The sequence below is a fragment of the Rosa chinensis genome, chromosome 5 (assembly GCF_002994745.2).
Source record: "Rosa chinensis cultivar Old Blush chromosome 5, RchiOBHm-V2, whole genome shotgun sequence".
Lineage (NCBI taxonomy): Eukaryota > Viridiplantae > Streptophyta > Magnoliopsida > Rosales > Rosaceae > Rosa > Rosa chinensis.
The window spans coordinates 24,769,337-24,788,402 of NC_037092.1; the positions used below are offsets into that span (position 1 = coordinate 24,769,337).

At 37.8% G+C, this 19,066-nt stretch overlaps 3 protein-coding genes across 16 annotated transcripts; 2 read left to right on the forward strand and 1 right to left on the reverse strand.

Moving 5' to 3' along the window:
* Nucleotides 1-847: 847 nt before the first annotated feature.
* Nucleotides 848-7,037, forward strand: LOC112201512 (phosphoenolpyruvate carboxylase, housekeeping isozyme). 3 transcript variants are annotated; one of them, XM_024342399.2, is made up of 11 exons: nucleotides 848-1,006; nucleotides 1,358-1,546; nucleotides 2,381-2,772; nucleotides 2,935-3,019; nucleotides 3,154-3,376; nucleotides 3,645-3,748; nucleotides 3,863-3,950; nucleotides 4,559-4,713; nucleotides 4,818-5,816; nucleotides 5,903-6,289; nucleotides 6,453-7,037. In XM_024342399.2, the coding sequence occupies exons 2-11, from the start codon at nucleotides 1,379-1,381 to the stop codon at nucleotides 6,747-6,749; spliced, it is 2,898 nt and encodes a 965-aa protein (XP_024198167.1). In that variant the 5' UTR covers nucleotides 848-1,006; nucleotides 1,358-1,378; the 3' UTR covers nucleotides 6,750-7,037. The 3 variants fall into 3 exon arrangements, with proteins under 3 accessions (XP_024198167.1, XP_024198166.1, XP_040361458.1); XM_024342398.2 differs by having other exon boundaries at nucleotides 889-1,105; XM_040505524.1 differs by lacking the exon at nucleotides 848-1,006 and having other exon boundaries at nucleotides 1,187-1,546.
* A 935-nt stretch (nucleotides 7,038-7,972) lies between these two features.
* Nucleotides 7,973-10,404, reverse strand: LOC112201758. Its single transcript, XM_024342679.2, has 4 exons — nucleotides 10,126-10,404; nucleotides 8,916-9,086; nucleotides 8,669-8,784; nucleotides 7,973-8,556 (listed from the first exon to the last, which is right to left on the reverse strand). Exons 1-4 carry the CDS (start codon nucleotides 10,306-10,308, stop codon nucleotides 8,172-8,174), a joined length of 855 nt encoding a protein of 284 aa, XP_024198447.1. The 5' UTR covers nucleotides 10,309-10,404; the 3' UTR covers nucleotides 7,973-8,171.
* A 1,505-nt stretch (nucleotides 10,405-11,909) lies between these two features.
* Nucleotides 11,910-18,809, forward strand: LOC112165471 (dol-P-Man:Man(6)GlcNAc(2)-PP-Dol alpha-1,2-mannosyltransferase). 12 transcript variants are annotated; one of them, XM_040506598.1, is made up of 13 exons: nucleotides 11,910-12,168; nucleotides 13,245-13,277; nucleotides 13,856-13,952; nucleotides 14,546-15,189; nucleotides 15,600-15,687; nucleotides 15,808-15,967; nucleotides 16,084-16,301; nucleotides 16,431-16,726; nucleotides 17,014-17,128; nucleotides 17,219-17,357; nucleotides 17,937-18,133; nucleotides 18,246-18,335; nucleotides 18,412-18,809. In XM_040506598.1, exons 4-13 carry the CDS (start codon nucleotides 14,909-14,911, stop codon nucleotides 18,541-18,543), a joined length of 1,716 nt encoding a protein of 571 aa, XP_040362532.1. In that variant the 5' UTR covers nucleotides 11,910-12,168; nucleotides 13,245-13,277; nucleotides 13,856-13,952; nucleotides 14,546-14,908; the 3' UTR covers nucleotides 18,544-18,809. The 12 variants fall into 12 exon arrangements, with proteins under 12 accessions (XP_040362532.1, XP_040362537.1, XP_040362534.1 ...); XM_040506603.1 differs by having other exon boundaries at nucleotides 14,802-15,189; XM_040506600.1 differs by having other exon boundaries at nucleotides 13,864-13,952.
* The last annotated feature ends 257 nt before the right edge of the window (nucleotides 18,810-19,066 follow it).

Here is a 19,066-nt window from a genome sequence, read left to right on the forward strand (position 1 = left end):
ATTTGTTGCTGGGGTAAGTGGAACAACTTTTGCTTATTTTGGTGCTTTGGGTCAAGGACCCTTCATTATATTATAATGGCTAAATGAATAGACTGATTAGGCATGGGTTATACATTGTCGAGATTATTTAGGTGAAGTTTCAAAGCTTTCAATTTGGACAAGCACCATGGCAAGGAAATGGGGTGTTAGTTACATCGCACTCATACACGTCTACAATGTCATTTTCGACTTTTATATTATAGGAGAAAATCTCATTAATTAAGAATTGAAGTATAAAAAGTTGAGAAAGTTAATTAAAAAGATGACTTCTAAAAGTATTACTCGTAAAAAATCTACTAGGGCAAACTTTACATCAATTCAGTATTCAAAAGTTAAAAGTTCACATAATAACTCTTGGAAATTACAAGAACAAATTAAACAACACCAAATATAGCAGTTGAGAATCCAAGGTTAGAAAAATAATTATCGATCTTCATATTTGAGATAATCTAAATGATTTAAAAAGTGTTCAGGAGTATTCAAAATTCTAAAATCTAGAGTCGTTGAATTAACTCATTATGTGTAGTTATTCATGAATTTAGAGTTTTAATATGCTCAGAACGCACTATAAAATTTTTAGTCTCTCTATAAGGGTAAAATAATTTAATTTCACCCTCAATCTCCCTCTCCTAAACTTTTGTTTATGTTTGAAAAAAAAAAATGAAAAAAAAACTTTTGTTTGTGTTGTTCAATTTTGTACAAAAGCAATTTCACATAGGGAAATTACGACTGTAGACTATTTAGAGTATCTTTCTTAGGATATTCCCCATTCCCCGCCAATCAAGAAGAAGAAGAAGAAGAAGAAGAGAGAAGAACTACGTGACTAGACTAATGGACATCGACAAAACCCGTACACTTCTCTCTATATAATGTCCCCCTCGGCGCTTCTTTTGGATCTCACACCCTCCCTTTTTCAGTCCTCAGCTTTCGTCTTCCTCACCGTCCTCGGTTGAAATCCAAGATTCGGGTACTCCCAAATTCCCATCTGGGTCCCTCAAAGTTCTTTCACATTTACTAAAAAAAAACCAATCTTTCTTCTTCATACAAGCTCTGGTTTTGTAAGAATGTAAGCAACTCAGGCCCTGCATTATCTCACACGTGTCGTCTTGTCTTTCCATATATTTTCCATTTCATAGTCCCTATTATTGTGGGTCTTGTTCAGGGTTTTTGGCTATTGTTCCTGATTCAATCCGAAATTGGGGGGCTCGTTTTTTCTTTCTTTCCTTTTGGTCATTTCTGCTTTTGGGTGTTTGCAAGTTTCTGACTTTTCTGTGTTTGTTTCCCTTTTTGGCTTGTTTTTTGTATATATATCAAATAGTGAGGAGACTCAGTGGGAGCAATGGCTAATAGGAGTTTGGAGAAGTTGGCGTCTATAGACGCTCAGCTTCGGGCTCTGGTTCCGGCGAAAGTGAGTGAGGATGACAAGCTTGTTGAGTATGATGCTCTGCTTTTGGATCGGTTTCTGGATATTCTCCAGGATTTGCATGGAGAAGATCTCAGGGAAACGGTGAGTGTTTCGGTTTGATTGGTTTAAATTTTTGGTTTTGATCAGTTGGGGATGTTGAGGATTGGTTTTGATGAATGCCCTTTATGCCAAAAGTTGAAATTCCAATTGGAATTGGTTGCATTTGTGGTTTGTTCATATAAAGCTTGGAACTTTACCTGTGAATTCAAGACCCATATCATATAGTTTTGATGGATTTGTGGACTGAGGTTATGCATTTGTTGGATTTTAAGGAAGATCGAAATCTGAAATCTCAGTCTCTGTTGAGAAGTGGATTTTCGATGAAGGCCCCAGTGCTGTTAATGATATCTTAATAAACAATTAATTTTTTAGGCTTCTTAGTTTGAGATGTACAGGTTTGATTTGGTCAATACCAGTGATCCAAAACTCTTGGAATTACAATCCTGGGATTGGTTGCTTTTTCTAGTCTATTCTAAAGCATGGAACTGTCGGTGTGACTTCGAAAACGATTTCAATCTTTTTATAAATCATTTTGATTAAGGGATCTTCTGACTGATGGGTGGATTTGTTGGCTTTGATGAATATCCAAAATAATTTTTTGGTTACAAAATGGATTTCTGTGAGGACTGGCACTGCTCATGATATCTCAGTCTACAATTCTCTAGGCTTTTATAGCTTGTTTAGTTCATTTAAGAGAGTTTCGCAGTGTACATTTGAGATCTTCTAGCTTTGGATTTTTGTTTTGGATTTGAGAGCAACTCTTGGCCTCTTGGTCACATTTGTCATTTGTATGTGCTGAAAGCTACTGTGATGATTGCCATCAGGTGAGCAATTAAGGGATACTTATATAATCTGTTATGTGTTTTTTTTATACAGGTCCAATCATGTTATGAGCTTTCTGCTGAATATGAAGGAAAGCATGATCCACAAAAACTGTCGGAACTTGGAAATGTATTGACAAGTTTGGATCCAGGGGATTCCATTGTTATTGCAAAATCCTTCGCTCACATGCTTAGCTTGGCCAACTTGGCTGAGGAGGTCCAGATTGCTTACCGCAGACGAAACAAACTGAAAAAGGGAGACTTTGCAGATGAAAATTCCGCAACAACTGAGTCAGACATTGAAGAAACTCTCAAGAGGCTTGTGGGGGAATTTAAGAAGTCTCCGGAAGAGGTTTTTGATGCTCTGAAAAATCAGACTGTAGATCTTGTCTTCACTGCTCATCCTACACAATCAGTCCGTAGATCCTTGCTTCAGAAGCATGGAAGGTTTGCTCTCAATCTACTACTCTCTTGCATTGCAGATTCTTATCTCTAAAGATATCTTAATGTTTTTCATTTTCATTAGAAATTTGAGCTTCCCCCTACTAAATTCATGGCTTAGATTCTTATCGCCTTTTTCTCTCTCGTGCACACCACACATGTGTCCAGGATACGGAATTGCTTAACCCAGTTGTATGCCAAAGACATTACTCCAGATGATAAGCAGGAAATTGATGAGGCACTTCAGAGAGAGGTAATATCAGCACCAATTTCGCTTATATATTCTTTATGTACTATCAATTTCTGAAGTCATTGACATGGGCTTAGAAAGTGGAATTTTCTAACATTTTCCATCTGTCATTTATGTTGGCATTCTAAACGAATTAGATTCAAGCTGCATTTCGTACGGATGAGATCAGAAGAACAGCTCCGACTCCACAAGATGAGATGAGAGCAGGGATGAGCTACTTTCATGAAACAGTCTGGAATGGTGTCCCAAAGTTTCTGCGTCGTGTTGACACAGCTTTGAAGAACATTGGGATTAATGAACGCGTTCCCTACAATGCCCCACTTATTCAATTCTCTTCTTGGATGGGTGGTGATCGCGATGGTATGACCCTTCTTGATCAAACTATGATCATGCATTATGTGCAAATTGTCTTGTAGTGGGAAAAAGAAAAGCAAAAATGACTTCCAGGAATATTCTAAAACACAGTAAAAATGTGAAATTGAACATAACAAAAGTGTTGTTCCTTACCTGATTACACTGTTCCGTACCTTTACGTAGTTATTTTTTTGGGAATAAGCATGATGTACATTGCTAGTTACCATTCCTTCTTTCACCAACTGGGTTCACATTCTTCTGTCATGGGATGCAGGTAATCCAAGAGTAACTCCTGAAGTCACAAGGGATGTGTGCCTTCTGGCTAGAATGATGGCTGCTAACTTGTACTATTCTCAGATAGAGGATCTTATGTTTGAGGTACCTGACAGAGCATCTTGAAATTGTCTATTATGAGCTTCATATACTCGATTAAATGGTTATGTTACTATATTGGTGTCAATACTTAGCTAGTGTCCTTTCTTTTCCTGGCAGTTGTCTATGTGGCGCTGCAATGAGGAACTCCGTGTTCGTGCAGACGTACTTCACAGGTCCTCAAGGAGAGATGCAAAGCACTACATAGGTAATTTATCTACTCTGATATTACTTGGGATAAAAACTAATATCTGATATGAATATATTGGGTACCATGTTATGACCTTCGCTTACTTATTGGTAGTCGGATAGCTTGGAGGGATTTCTTGTAGCTCAGTGCTGCTCATTTAAGTGTTCCCAGATAGTAATGCCCCAGAAACTAGTTTATAGTTGCAATTTTTTCCCCATGCAATAATAAGTTTCTGTAGTTAATAAATAGGATAAAAGGACTATAAGAGCGGGATAACATAATAATACTTTTTTTCTTCCTAAGTGTTTCTTTTTTTGAAATTTACACTCCCCATTTTACAATCCACACTCCATGTTTCTATTTTTTAGTATCTTCAGTTTTGTCTCTATGTAGTGTGGATTGTAAAAATGTGATGTTAAGATACCATAAAAGGAAACATGGAGTGTGGATTGTAAAATGGGGGATGTGAATTTCACTCCCTTTTTTTTTTTTTTGGTGAAGATACTTGGGGAGCATATGGATACTCCTTTCTTATGCACTTTTGATTTTCTGTGTGTGTGTCTGTGTTGTCATTTGGTGAGCATTCCAGTTGTTGCGATACTCATTGCCTCTGTTTCTTGATACAGAATTTTGGAAGCAAGTTCCTCCCAACGAACCCTACCGTGTGATTCTTGGTGATATAAGGGATAAGCTTTATCATACACGGGAACGTTCTCGTCAGTTGTTAGCCTGTGGGCACTCTGACATTCCAGAGGAAGCAGTATTGACCAGTGTTGAGGAGGTACTGCCATTCTAGGACATTGTCTGACTGCTAACTTCCATTTTTATTTATTTTTTATTTTGGTTAACTGGTTATGGTCCTAACTGAGATTTAAATTATTGTAGTTCTTGGAACCACTCGAACTATGCTATAGATCACTCTGCTCTTGTGGAGATCGGGCAATTGCCGATGGCTCCCTTCTTGATTTCTTAAGGCAAGTTTCTACCTTTGGACTTTCACTTGTGAGACTTGATATTCGGCAAGAATCTGACAGGCACACTGATGTCATCGATGCCATCACAAAGCATCTGGAAATTGGTTCCTATAGAGAATGGTCCGAAGAACGCCGTCAGCAGTGGCTTCTATCTGAACTTAGTGGCAAGCGCCCGCTTTTTGGCCCTGATCTTCCAAAAACCGAAGAAATTGCTGATGTTTTGGATACATTACATGTGATATCAGAACTCCCATCTGACAACTTTGGAGCATACATCATCTCAATGGCAACTGCTCCATCTGATGTCCTTGCAGTTGAACTCCTGCAACGTGAATGTCATGTGAAGAAACCACTGAGAGTCGTTCCACTGTTTGAGAAGCTTGCAGATTTGGAGGCTGCTCCTGCTGCTTTGGCTCGGCTCTTCTCAATTGATTGGTATAGGGAAAGGATCAATGGAAAGCAAGAAGTCATGATTGGGTACTCAGATTCTGGTAAAGATGCAGGGCGTTTTTCAGCTGGCTGGCAGTTATACAAGGCACAGGAGGACCTTATAAAGGTTGCTAAGGATTTTGGTGTGAAGCTAACTATGTTCCATGGTCGTGGTGGGACTGTTGGAAGGGGAGGTGGGCCCACCCATCTTGCTATATTGTCTCAACCACCTGATACTATTCATGGTTCCCTCCGTGTCACTGTCCAAGGTGAAGTTATTGAGCAGTCTTTTGGAGAGGAGCTCTTGTGTTTTAGAACACTCCAGCGTTTCACAGCTGCTACACTAGAGCATGGAATGCATTTCCCAGTTTCACCAAAACCAGAATGGCGTAAACTTATGGATGAAATGGCTGTTGTATCTACAGAGGCCTATCGTTCTATTGTTTTCAAAGAACCCAGATTTGTTGAGTATTTCCGTCTTGTAAGTATATAAGACCTTGCTCTAATCACATTAGTTTTTTACTATGACTATTTTCATCAGAATGACCTTGGAAATATATGATGTAGGCTACACCAGAGCTGGAGTATGGTCGGATGAACATTGGAAGTCGCCCGTCAAAGCGAAAGCCTAGTGGAGGCATTGAGTCACTTCGTGCAATCCCATGGATTTTTGCCTGGACACAAACGAGGTTCCATCTTCCTGTGTGGTTAGGCTTTGGAGAAGCTTTCAAATATGTCATTGCGAAGGACATTAGGAACCTTCACATGCTGCAGGATATGTACAATCAATGGCCGTTCTTTAGGGTCACCATTGATTTGGTTGAAATGGTGTTTGCCAAGGGAAACCCCGGAATTGCTGCTTTGTATGATAAACTCCTTGTTTCAGAAGACCTATGGTCATTCGGAGAGCGATTGAGAGCCGACTATGCAGAAACCCAGAAATATCTCTTGCAGGTAAAACCACATCTTTCAATTATATTTTGAGCAATTCATGAAAATTATTTTGCATGTTTATATACTGCAAAATTTCTCATGCAGTATTTCATTTGTTTTCTTGGGTCTCGCCAGAAATACACCTCTCTGCATAAATTGACCTTCTGCCTTTTTCTACTTGTAGATTGCTGGTCACAAGGATCTTCTTGAAGGGGACCCCCACCTGAAGCAAAGACTCCGACTGCGTGATTCATACATCACCACCCTCAATGTTTGCCAAGCATATACACTGAAAAGGATCCGAGATCCTACCTACCATGTGACTGTGCGACCACATCTGTCCAAGGAGATTACGGAGTCAAACAAACCAGCTGATGAACTTGTGAAGCTGAACCCAACAAGTGAGTACGCCCCTGGTTTGGAGGACACCCTTATCTTGACAATGAAGGGTATTGCAGCTGGCTTGCAGAACACTGGTTAAACGTGTCTCTTATGTGTTTCTATGCTTTTTCCCTTTCTGTTTTTCTGCTTTATAGAGATGGGCTGCATCCCATGAACTGAATCTATGTTTACATGAAGTGGATGCCTTTTGATCATCCATCTTAAACGTCAGATAACTGCTGTTCTACGATCAGATTATGGTGCATAAAACATAGTCAGCATTGTTATCGTTTCCACAGAAGAAATTGAACTCAATGTTACCGTTTGTTATGCTTAATACAGATGGTGATATGGACTTCATGTTTAATAATTTGGTTCTTTGCCATCAGATCAGTGTCTTCTCTGTTTTTTTTTTTGTTCCCTTTATTTATCAAATAATCAGATGAGTGACATTCTACAACAGTACAACCTTTTCTCAAAACTTCTGTACACCAAGTAATGTTGGGTTTTTTTTTTTTTTTTCTTTCTTTCTTTCTTTCGGTTCTTTGATGCATATACTTTGACTCACTTGGACAGTCGGACCTGATTTCTGTTTGTAGAAAATAAGATACTGCTTAACCACACCATTTGGGGGATAAAATTTGGAAAACATTTGGGACTAATGTCATCTGTGTGAAAGGATGGATATGTAATGTTTGGCATCGACAGTTTTTCTGGTGGCTTTTAAAGCTTCTTGATTGTCATTGCCTTCTCTCCAATTTGATTTACAAATTAACACATTTAATTCGAGTAATTCCAATCTCCATTTACTGGCTCAACTACAGTAGAATTCCTAATGTGTTCATCTTCATAACAGGTGCACAGCCTGCCTTATAATCAGTCTTTTCCATAAGTTTGAGCAAGTCATTCTGCAGCCAACTTTGGTTGGTGTTGTCGAATTTTATCATCACTTGGTCATAAGATGTAGTCATGATGCTAAGTTGCAAGTAACGTTCATGTCCAAAACCAATTGGCAATGGATAGTGTGTGTCCCATTTTTCCCATGTAGGATGTATATATTCTCAACACGCCCCCACACGTGTGGCGAATTTTCAAGCCATACACGTGGATAAGCCGTGTAGCCGTTAGGCATGCACACGTGGGTAACCCGCTCTGATACCGTGATAAAGTAATCTGAGGTTCACATCCAAAACCAATTGACAATGGATGGAGTGGCCCAAACCCTTATAAACTCATAAGCAATGTCCCATTTTTCCCATGTGAGATGTATATATTCTCAACATATTGAAATATCCGATTGGTACTGCTTTTTTCACTACAGCAAACAATAATGAGCATACTCGTATACTTCCAATACACAATCAAATTCAAATGGATTTGTTCGAGGTTGAATCATATCATTTCCTTTATCAGGTCTTTTCCTTTTCAATGCAAAAATGGTGAAATGGAGTGTTCAAAACAGAAAATAGAAACCTGCAATTGCTTTTCCTGTCCAAAAACTCTTTCCATCGGTTCTACATTCCTACCCTGAGACAACAAATTTAGTTTTTATAGGCATTTTGGAGCCAGCTATAGTAATAGCCCTTCTGGCTACATTTTCTGCTACTCCGCTCACTTCATAAAGTATTCTGCCCGGTAAAACAACAGCCACCATATGCGAGACAGCTCCTTTCCCCTTGCCCATACGTACTTCTGTAGGCTTTGCTGTAACTGGTTTGTCTGAAATTACTCGTACCCATATTTTCCCTCCACCACGTGCATTTCGTGACATTGCTCTCCGCCCTGCTTCTATTTGTCTAGCTGTGATCCAAGCAGGTTCAAGCGCTTGAAGACCATATTTACCAAAGCTGATACGATTACCTCGGCAAGATAGTCCTTTCATTCTTCCCTTGCGCTGTTTTTTGAATCTGACCACATACAGAAACAAATCATCCGATCAACAAAGGGAGGTGATATAATGGAAAGAACAGGAGCATTACCAAACTAGTAAGTCAACATGTCTATCTTTTGAAAACTGACCCTCCACTTTTGCCACCAGGTTGAGCTGAATAGTAAGCATAGTTTTTCCCTACACCAACCCCACCAAACAACCCAATATTTCCTCCTCTTTGGTATGGTGCAAGAAAGTCAACAACCTGTGCATGAACCAAGAAATATAACTATACTGAAAGTAGAGTACCCGAGCACAGGCCCAAAGGGGAGCAGGAAAGCAATCACAGCATTAAATGCTATTAAAAATGAACATTTGAAAGGATAATAATAAGACCTTAGTTCTAGTAGCAAGGGTCTGTTGGACAGAAGGCACATGAATAGCTTGGGCAGAAGAGATGGAACGCTTGTAGGTTGTTCTAAGTCCTCCAAGACAAGTAGCTGCAGTAGCTTGGTATCGAACAGTAGATGGGATACGGCCAAGCAAAGCAGGCACCTCTGAGTTAGTCTGCAGAATGGCGAGTAAGGTTCAATAGTTCTTCAACAAGTTGGGAAAAGAAAAAATGTTGTCTAAAGAGAAGTGCATCAACTGATGTAAATCAGGTCAATGAAGACACGGGAAAAATCTAATGGCTAACCATCAATATACAACTTGATCCATACACATCATACATAGAAAATCAAAGCTTTCAGCAACAGAAGCCCGTGTTGATCAATGCGCTGAAAGATTGTGTACCGAACAGCACAAAACAGCAATACCACCTAGATTTTGAAATTCTGGACACCAACTCATTAGTTAATCAAAACTTAAAACATTTAAATCCATACAAGCACCAAACTGCACCACTTTAGTATTGAACATAATTAAAACACTAACAGTTCTTATAAAATCTAATGCAACAAGTCCTCGTAAAGCCAAACCAGCAAGCACAGCCCGAAAACAGTAAAGCCCCTATGGCCCCCCTAACCTCGAACTAAAGGCATCCGGACTAACCCTAGTCAGGGAAGACAAGCGTATAAAAATAAAAGCTGACAATCAATGTGCAACTTGATCCCTGCCTTCCGACAGAAGAGGCCAGAAATGTCGATCAATCAACTGAAATATCATTTGCACTGGACAGAACAAAACGGCAACAACACATAAATCAAGCAAAGTCAAGGTATACCTACCTTCATACAAGCACAAAATCAACACTTTTTAACATCAACCATCATTAGAGCCTGACATCTCTTATCAAAGTCTAATGGCAACATGATCCCGGAATCGACATATGCAAGGCCTTTTAGCTAATAAAATCAATGTACAACTTGATCCCCACACAACGTAACAAGCAAGACTAAAGCTTTTCAACACCAGAAGCCAGAAATGCGGATCAATCAGCTGAACAATACAATGTGTACCATACAGAACAGCACAGTAACCAATCAAAGTTCAATTCATTTCAACTACCAAAGCCCTAAAATTTCTTAATGGCAAGCATGTCCTAACCAGTAATCCAATGGAAACCACCTCAAATTACATAAATAAAGTGAATTTGGGAGCTTACGGTGATAGAAGAAGAGGTGTGGAGCATGCGGCGGCCGGTAAGAAGAGCATTCCGAAGGAGGTGGGCGCACGGCGAAGCGCGGGGAGGCGATTGCGAGAGGGTTGATAGGGTAGGGTTATGGTTTGAGATCGAAAATCTGGAAGGGGATCGGAGAAGAGGGGATAAGAGCCGACGCGAAGCCATTTTTGTTGGGGTTTAGGGATTTCAGAGAAGAGTGAGAGTAACTAAACAAGACTGGTTTGGTTTCTTTCTTCAGCCACTTTTTTTTTTTTTTAAGAGAAAATTTGGGGCCATGTACAAATAAGCTCACATTTGTCATTTTTGAGACCTTATTTTCTTTTTCGGCCAAACCAAAAAATGAGTTTTTTGGGAGCCGAAATTAAAATGACTGATTCAAAAAGATAAATGTTTTAGATCTTATGAGGAAAAAATATCTATTGTACTTTTATTGAACACTTCAGAATTACATAGTTGTCTAATTATTCTTCAATCTTTAAATAAGATTGACTCATCTTTCGAGGATCTTTCAACGTATTTGGTCATTCTTTTTCTAATGATGTTTTAGTTTCACTATTTTTCAGTAGTTCACTTGAATGCGCAACTGCTATCCTTTTTATCGCTTGTGCTTGCTTTTCACTCTCAAGGCAGTGATCTTTTTCTTCTACAAAAGCGCAGCGAACAAAATAACTTTATCTATAAATAATTAAATATTTTAACACAAGCTTTTAATTTTTACCAATATTTGGGGTTTCTCTATGCAGCCTATCGTCCAGTTCGTCCGTAATCACTTTGTTGAGATCGATGATCCATCTAGGCATTTCAAGTGATACAAATTTCATCTCTAATACTACGAGTTTTTGGTGGAAAACCAATGAAGTATTGTATTGTTTTGGGTGTTTTCTCATCAAACTATTGCATCCTTTGGTAGGAGACTACTTTGGGACTTACCAGTTACCTACTGTAAAATATGGCTGAAATTATCCTTACTTCTCAATAAAATTCAATTGTAATCAATAACCACAGTATTTTTCTTCATTTTTCTCGCTCTCCTTAGCAACTCTTCTATCCAATTGCTTTATCTCGGCCTTTCGGTGACTCTTAATGTAACAACCCAAAATTTTAATTATATATTAGATCGTGTGATAATATTTTCTTTACTAGGTTGTGTGTGTGTGTGTGTGTGTTAGCGTGTGTGTGTTCGAGAAGTCTATTACCTATTACATGTAGACTTGTGAGGAAGCTAGTTTTACTCAATTGGTTTAAACATTTTCGAATGAGACCTTATAAACCCAATCAATGAATCTCTTATTAGTCATTGTTCGTATCCAAGTGTGAGTAAGTATTCTATTTGGGTGATTATGCAAAGTTAGGAATTATAGGTGTTGTTGAACCTGTAGATTAAGCTAACTAGTAGCTTGAGGTGGCATCACTCAATTTATAGCTCAAGCTCTATTTATCCATCATTAAAACTTCTAGTCTACTGCTATCACATGGATATCCCCATATTGTAGAAATAAAGCTTATTTTCTTCCTATATGTTTTTATATATAACCTTGGTCATTAAGTTATAAAGGGATAAGAGCTTTCATACCTATCTCTGCAATACTTACTGATGAAGGTTTCTATTAAGAGATAGGATTGTACAAGTATATCTATTGAATGCTTGGTGATTAAGTCATTAAGTGATAGGTATGGACAAACACATCTATATGCAGATTTAATTATAATTGTTTTGCTTGATGGCCAAGAACCTGACTAGTACTATAAATAGCAGCTATCTACTTGTTTCATATCCACACTACAATGAGAGCAATAGGGGAACAGAACGTGAGTGAGGGAGATAGAGAGAAAGGAGTAGGATAGAAAGAAAGAAATAAACAGAAAGGAAAGGAAACAAAAGAAAAAAAGACACTGGGAGAAAGAAAAGGATATGTGAGAATGAAAATAGAGAGGGAAGAAGAGGAAAGAAAAGGGGTAGAAGAAAGAGAAGGGAAGGCATGATTACAAAGATTAGTTTCGGAGAATTAGATTTGGGATTCAAAGGTCTGTTTCGATCCTAAAATCTATTTTTATTTCTATGAAACTTTGTTCATGTGTTTTTGCTCAGTTCTTGTCTAAGTTGGCTTAATGTTTTCTACAGTTAATAATGTAAATGATTGTAAGCATAGAAACAAATCAAGATGATTAGAGAATTGGTTCCATAAGAATGGGTGTCCTGAGTAATTCTTAGGTTGCTGTTTGGGTTAGAATTCTTATTTTATCTTAACAACAAGAGGTTAGAGTGATCAAAGAACCTATATGCATCAGTTTAACAACCTTAGACTGAGCAGTAACATCAAACATTAGTTTATAGGCATTGGAGAAAGCTAGAACAAGTTTCTACATTATAATCATTTAGTTAATTTTGAGCAACCATATCCTTTGATCTAGACTTTCATTTTAGAAACCATTTGCATGTGTTGAAAGCTTATAATGTAAGCTTGATATCTATATAGTTTTGTACAATTTCATTAAAGACTCATTGGTTAAGTTTGAGGCTAAAAAACAGAGGTCTGCAATCTGTTGTTTTTGACACAGTTTTCTTTTTACTAAAAGCTGTACATTTCGGCTGGGTATTTGAAGTTGGTGTCTTCATGAAAATTTCAGTAGACATCTCAAAGATCATTTCAGAATTGAAATCTCATGAAAAAGACTTTTCTAGAGTAAGTTATGATTTTTCGAAGTTGAGGATCTGCATCAGGAAATTCTGCAATTTTCATTATGTTTCTGTTTGTTCCATTTCGTTTCAATAGTTTCCTGTATTTAAACTTGTTTATTTCGACCACCAACTGAACATAGAGATTCTTCTATTTTTAACAAAACTTGTGACGCTATTTACTGAATTCTTTTGAGATACTTATGTCATTGTGAAATCAGTTTTCCTTCACAATAAATCTGCAAGACATTTTGGTTGGTTAGTTAGCACTTCAAATGTTAGATTTCAGGTACCATTTTCTTAAGACATAAGCTCGATATTGAAGTATGTTCCTAAGGCAGAATCATAGCTTTGTGTTTAGAATAAATTATGTGCTTATGCATAGGAAATGTGAATTGTACTTTGATATTTACTTTTTATGCAGGAACATGTATCTATACAATAGCTTGAAATCCAGGTAGGGGGATCTGGGAACCTCTACTCAATTGTATTGTATGCATATATGTTGCTTGACATGTTTGTTGTGGAATGAATGAATATTTGATGCAATTACATTGCGAAGTATATGTTATCAATTGATGCATCATCCATTGAGTACATATGAAGTATAAGGGTGGTGATGGTGATATGTGTAATGTTATCGATATAAGAAAGTTTGAAATTTACCTTTTGCGTAGTTGAGTCCATAACCTTAGCAGGTACCAGATCCCAGGTATGCCCATTGTTAATGCGCAATTAGTATAGGATTGAAAGGGTAATTCGGGACTGGCGAAAGGGGCATGGACAAGATGACTAGCAAAAGAGGGTTAGGGGGATTGATTTTGGGTGGGGGTTAGTTCATATAGTTGAGTACTCTGAGTCACCTTCGTGGTAAAATACATGGTATGGGACATGTACGCTCAGTTTATTCTGCTGTGTGAATTATCGGGAATAGAACATGTATTCATGCATACCATATAATGATTGTTTGGTTATCTTTTGTGTGAAGAGAAATAGCTCCCTACTGAGCCACAGGTTGAGCTCACTCCTTAACAGTCTTGCAGGTTATTAAACACAAGAACTATGAAGATTAGTGATCGAAAGCAATTAGAGTTAGTTGGAGTTTTGTATTTGTAAGATCATTATTCCGGAAGTGAGTACTCTTAGTGATCTTGAGTTGGATTTATCCTTATACCGAAATGAGAAGTCAATTCCATTATCAAAGTGTCGATTTTTTTTTTATTCGTTTATTTTTATTTTTACTCACACCTCGAATTTCGGGAAATATTTAAAAAAAAAAATTTTGACCCGGATTCGAGGCGTGACACTTAAACACGAGACGCATTACAAGTTGTCGCTCCTTCCATATTAGTTTATGATACTAGATTGCAAGTGCAAGGTGAAATAGGTTGACATGCAGTTAATACGTTGAGACGTGCTCATCTAATGATTCTATTAATATTTTGTTTTAGTTGCTTAACGATATTTTAATATTTTGAATAGTTAATGTTTCTTCTGTTGGGAACAAAGTTAAACTCACACATCTCTTAAGTATTGAAAATTTGAAGATGTGAACAGTAAGATTCATTCAATTTGCAGGGAATACAACAAATACTGATTAAGTGAATAATTTATTTCAGTTCGCACTCTAGAACTTCTACTTTTCCAATCTCAATACATCTATGCAGTATTAGAATTTAAAAAATGTGAACCGTTCAATTAATTTAATATATGGACATGGTGCAGGACTGATTGAATTATTCGCTTCTCCAACGCTCCCAAGCACTCTAAAAGCTTTCAAAGAATACCCCAAACACAAATTATTATTGGCAAATTTATTTTCACAAAGGAGAGTCTCAAAAGAATTTAAAATTTCTCCCTTTCAAAAAAAAAAAAAAAAAGAAAGAAAAGAAAAAAAAAAAAGAGAGACAAAAAGCTGACCTTGAGAGGTGGTTTTTTAATCTCTAAAGTCTAAAGTTTCAATCTTTAACTCCTTTTGAAGGTAAAGAAACTAACAAAGAGCATCAAACAAACACATTCCCACCCAAGTCCTCCTCCTCCTCCAGAAACCCAACAGACTCCACTGTACTACACCCTTGAGCGATCACCATGGCCCTTTCAACGAGGCAGAGACGTCCTCAACCGTCCGATCCTTCATCTTCATCGTCGCCGTCGCCGTCGCCGTCTGTATCCTACACCAAAGTCGACAAGCAAGGCAAATCAGGGGTTGAGAAGGGCTTCAGTTGGTTCGTTCCGCTCTTAGCTTTGGGTATGCTAAGATACATGAGCGCCACATCCAACATCATTCACGACTGCGATGAGGTCTTTAACTATTGGGAGCCTCTGCATTACCTTCTCTACAAATCTGGCTTCCAAACTTGGGAATACAGGTGTGTACCCTTTTCATCCTTCTTTGGGTTTATCTCCAAATTTCATTTCTTTCTTGTATAATTTGTTAGTCTTTAAATATCTTGAATTAATATTATGAGGTTGCAAATGTTGTTTTTGGATGCTACATGGTAAACTTATTGGTGATTAATTGTGCTGTACACGTTTATGTGCTTCTTATGACCAGCTGTGAATCTCGGGGTTTTTAGTTGTTGCATTTCGATTCTTACTAAGGAACATTGTAACCTAGTGGCTTAGATAATAGACATTTCGATTAGCATATGATTGGTGGAACTAGATGGTCATCATTAACAATAGAGGACTTTTGTAGGTCACTAATTTATTTTGTAAATTTCGTTTTGAGTGTTATCACTGTCTAATGTTGGTTCTTATTGCAATATGCATCGTGCAGTTCTCAGTTTGCACTCAGGTCGTATTTGTACATTCTTTTCCATGAGTTGGTGGGTCGACCGGCTTCCTTGTTGTTTGGAGAGGAAAAAGTAAGAACTTTGTGCTTGCCTTTTGAACTGTTTTTTTCTTCTTCTCATGTTTGTTGAGATTTTGTTTTATGGTCTTGATTTTTGTGCAATTCTTCTGAACCAAATTGTTGTTGATTACAGGTGAGGGTATTTTATGCTGTCAGGATCTTTCTTGGTCTCATTTCTGTTATTACTGAAACCATTCTGGTTTATGCTCTGTCAAGAAAGTATGGCAAACGTCTTGCCTCGTATACACTTGCCATGCTATGCTTAACCAGCGGTTGTTTCTTTGCTAGTACAAGTGCGTGGCCCTTCTTCTTCTTGCCCAGCTTTTTATTTTTGTTCTTTCCAAGTGTTATTTCACTTGCTTGTCTTGAGGTAGTTGTTCAATGAAATAATGATTCTTTGTAATGCCAGGTTTCTTGCCAAGTTCGTTCTCTATGTATGCCGTCTCTCTTTCATCAGGGTTGTTTCTTCTAGACAAACCTGCCATGGCAGTTTCAGTTGCAGCTGCTGGTGTAATCCTTGGCTGGCCTTTCTCAATCTTGGTTTTTCTGCCCCTCACATTCTATTCTCTAGCTAGAAAATTCAAACAAGCATTTATTGCTGGGGCTGCCACCTCTATTGTTGTTCTTGTAAGTTATTCGTTACTAATTTTTGTTCGATATGCAATGTACATGCCTGTACCCGACCACTTGGCACACAAAAATAGTGAAAAATTCTCATTTAGTTATGCTTATGCCTATACATTTGAATTCTTTCAGGCACTGTCGGTTCTCGTTGACTACAGCTACTACAGCAGATGGACATCATCTGTGTTAAACTTATTGATCTACAATGTTGCAGGAGGTGGTGAGAGCCATTTGTATGGAACCGAAGGACCGCTCTTTTATCTACGGAATGGGTTTAACAATTTTAACTTCTGTTTTGTACTTGCATTGCTGTTTCTGGTAATGCTGCCAATCGCAAAGAAAAAGTATGCCCCTGACCTGCTGATTGTGGTCTCGCCTGTATATATTTGGTTGGTGTTTATGTCTCTGCAGCCACATAAAGAAGAAAGGTTAGACAGACTAATCTTTCCTTAAAGGACATTTTGTCATGTCTTGTATCAATTCAATTGACTGAATGGGTGGCTTAAAAGAATTATATGGTGCAAGAACTTAGAAAATGAAATTTAGTTTCTTTATGTAATTGAAGTTAGATATTAAATGGCTGGAAGTTGGATATTTACACTGAAAAATGCAGTATTTTTTATTTAGTTTGTGCGTTTCCATTTTTTATTTTATTGTTTCATTATTTGGAGGTTAGATGGGAGTGATAATTAGTTGACTCAATTCTTCATTGCAGGTTTCTTTATCCGATATATCCACTAATTTGTGTCGCTGCTTCAGCTGTTATTGAGAGCTTTCCTGATGTTTTTCGATCCAAGTATAATCCCCATGACAATTCTATATTGGTTGTGGTGAGTATATCCTATATTCCACCTAACTTTGTTATATTGCCCTTACCAACTGCTTCTCTATGGCATCACTATTGTTGTTTGTTCATGTAGGCTGCAAAGATTCTTAGGCCAGTGGTTCTTAGTCTTATTCTGTGTGCTTCGCATGCTCGAACGTTTTCACTGATTAATGGATATTCTGCTCCAATAGAGATTTACAAGCTTTTGGAGCATCATGAAGATGCAGGACCAGGTGAGAATCAGTATATTTGCTACTTCAGTTTTATTGACCTCAAAAGTGCATTGTTGACAAAATTCTATAAATTTTTCTGTTCACAGTCATTGTAAATGAACATGGCTTCTTAATGTATAATTTACATAAGAAAGTGTAAAACTCATGTTGCAATTTTGCTTGGAGAACTATAATAAACATGCCTTCTCTGCTAACCAGAATGCAAATGTCCCCTTTTTTAGTCTGAAGAATGCCAATGTCTTGTGTATAATAATTTGATATATTCTAAAGATGTTAAGTTTGCTACTCTGACATTCGTTTTGCCCATATAACCTAGGTTATATACTCCACTTTTTTTCAAACTTGTGTTTCTTGTGGCAGTTCTTAAACTGATTGACGAGGTAGTTTTTGATTGCTGTTGACCCTATCTGTCTGTTTGTCTGTACTACTCTGCACATAACTAGCAAGGACTAATCGCCTTAATAGTCGGTAATATCATAGTTTTTCTGAGGCATGGCTCTCCATCAATAGGTAGACCATGCAATTATAGAAAGATGAAAGATCACTTAAATTTCTTATATTTTACTTTCTGAATATCAGGTTCTGTACTTTGTGTTGGAAGTGAATGGCACCGTTTCCCATCATCCTTCTTTGTTCCTGATTATGTGGGAGAGGTCCGTTGGATAGATGATGGGTTCCGAGGACTCCTTCCATTCCCATTCAATTCTACGTTGGGTGGAACAGCAGCAGCCCCACCATATCTTAACAATAAGAACAAAGCGTCTGACAAGCAATATGTAATTCACTCTTCTTTGAGCTAGTTTAAAATTAAAATGCTCTATGCTGATGAGTTTTTGTCTTGAAAATTTATTGTTTTCATTAAAAAATGACCTATTATCTATGTTACAGCTCCGGGATCTTGAACATTGTACATTCCTTGTTGAGCTCGAGCTTAGTCGACCCTTCCCTTCTCGTGGGAGTGACTCTTCAACTTGGGAGGTAAATATTGGTCTTCTGTCGTACTTCCTCCTCCTTGGGTTGATATGTGCTGAGTTTTGTTTTCTGCTAAATTTAGGTGATTGCAGCATTGCCTTACCTGGACCGGGAGCTATCGCCTGCCAAGTACCGCTCATTTTTCATCCCATATGTGTGGATGCACAAGAATATATTTGGCATGTACAAGCTTCTTAGAAGAATACCGAAATGAAGGGGGATGTATTAGTAGGTTAAACGTTCTGACAGAATTAGATTCTGAACCAGCATGAGTTTTTACATTTTACTGAGACGTTAACGTAACCCTCTTTCGAAAAGGAACACTCACTTTGTGATGTTTAATGATATAGTTTTAACTTTTCTTTTAGGTAGGACTTCCCAGTCTGTACGCATGTAGTTACTTCGTCGGTTTCTTTCATGTATTATTGCTACTAAAATCGCCAACAAATTCAATAGAGAACAAAACCAATCATCCAAGAATGTTCAATTTGCTTGATTGTAATTTGGTAATTCACATTTGGTAAAACTAGACCGCATCACAAGCTGTACTCGTAAGTTTGTCACCCAAGTAAATACCGAGGCTGCATGATGCAGTTTCTGATATTCTTTCAGCTTTCTTCGGCTCCATTTCTTTCCAATTTCTTGTCATCATCCATCAATCTACACCATTCCTCTTCAGAATCGAGTGACACGGATTCAGTACCGGAAAGTTGTAATTCTTCACTCCACAAAATCCG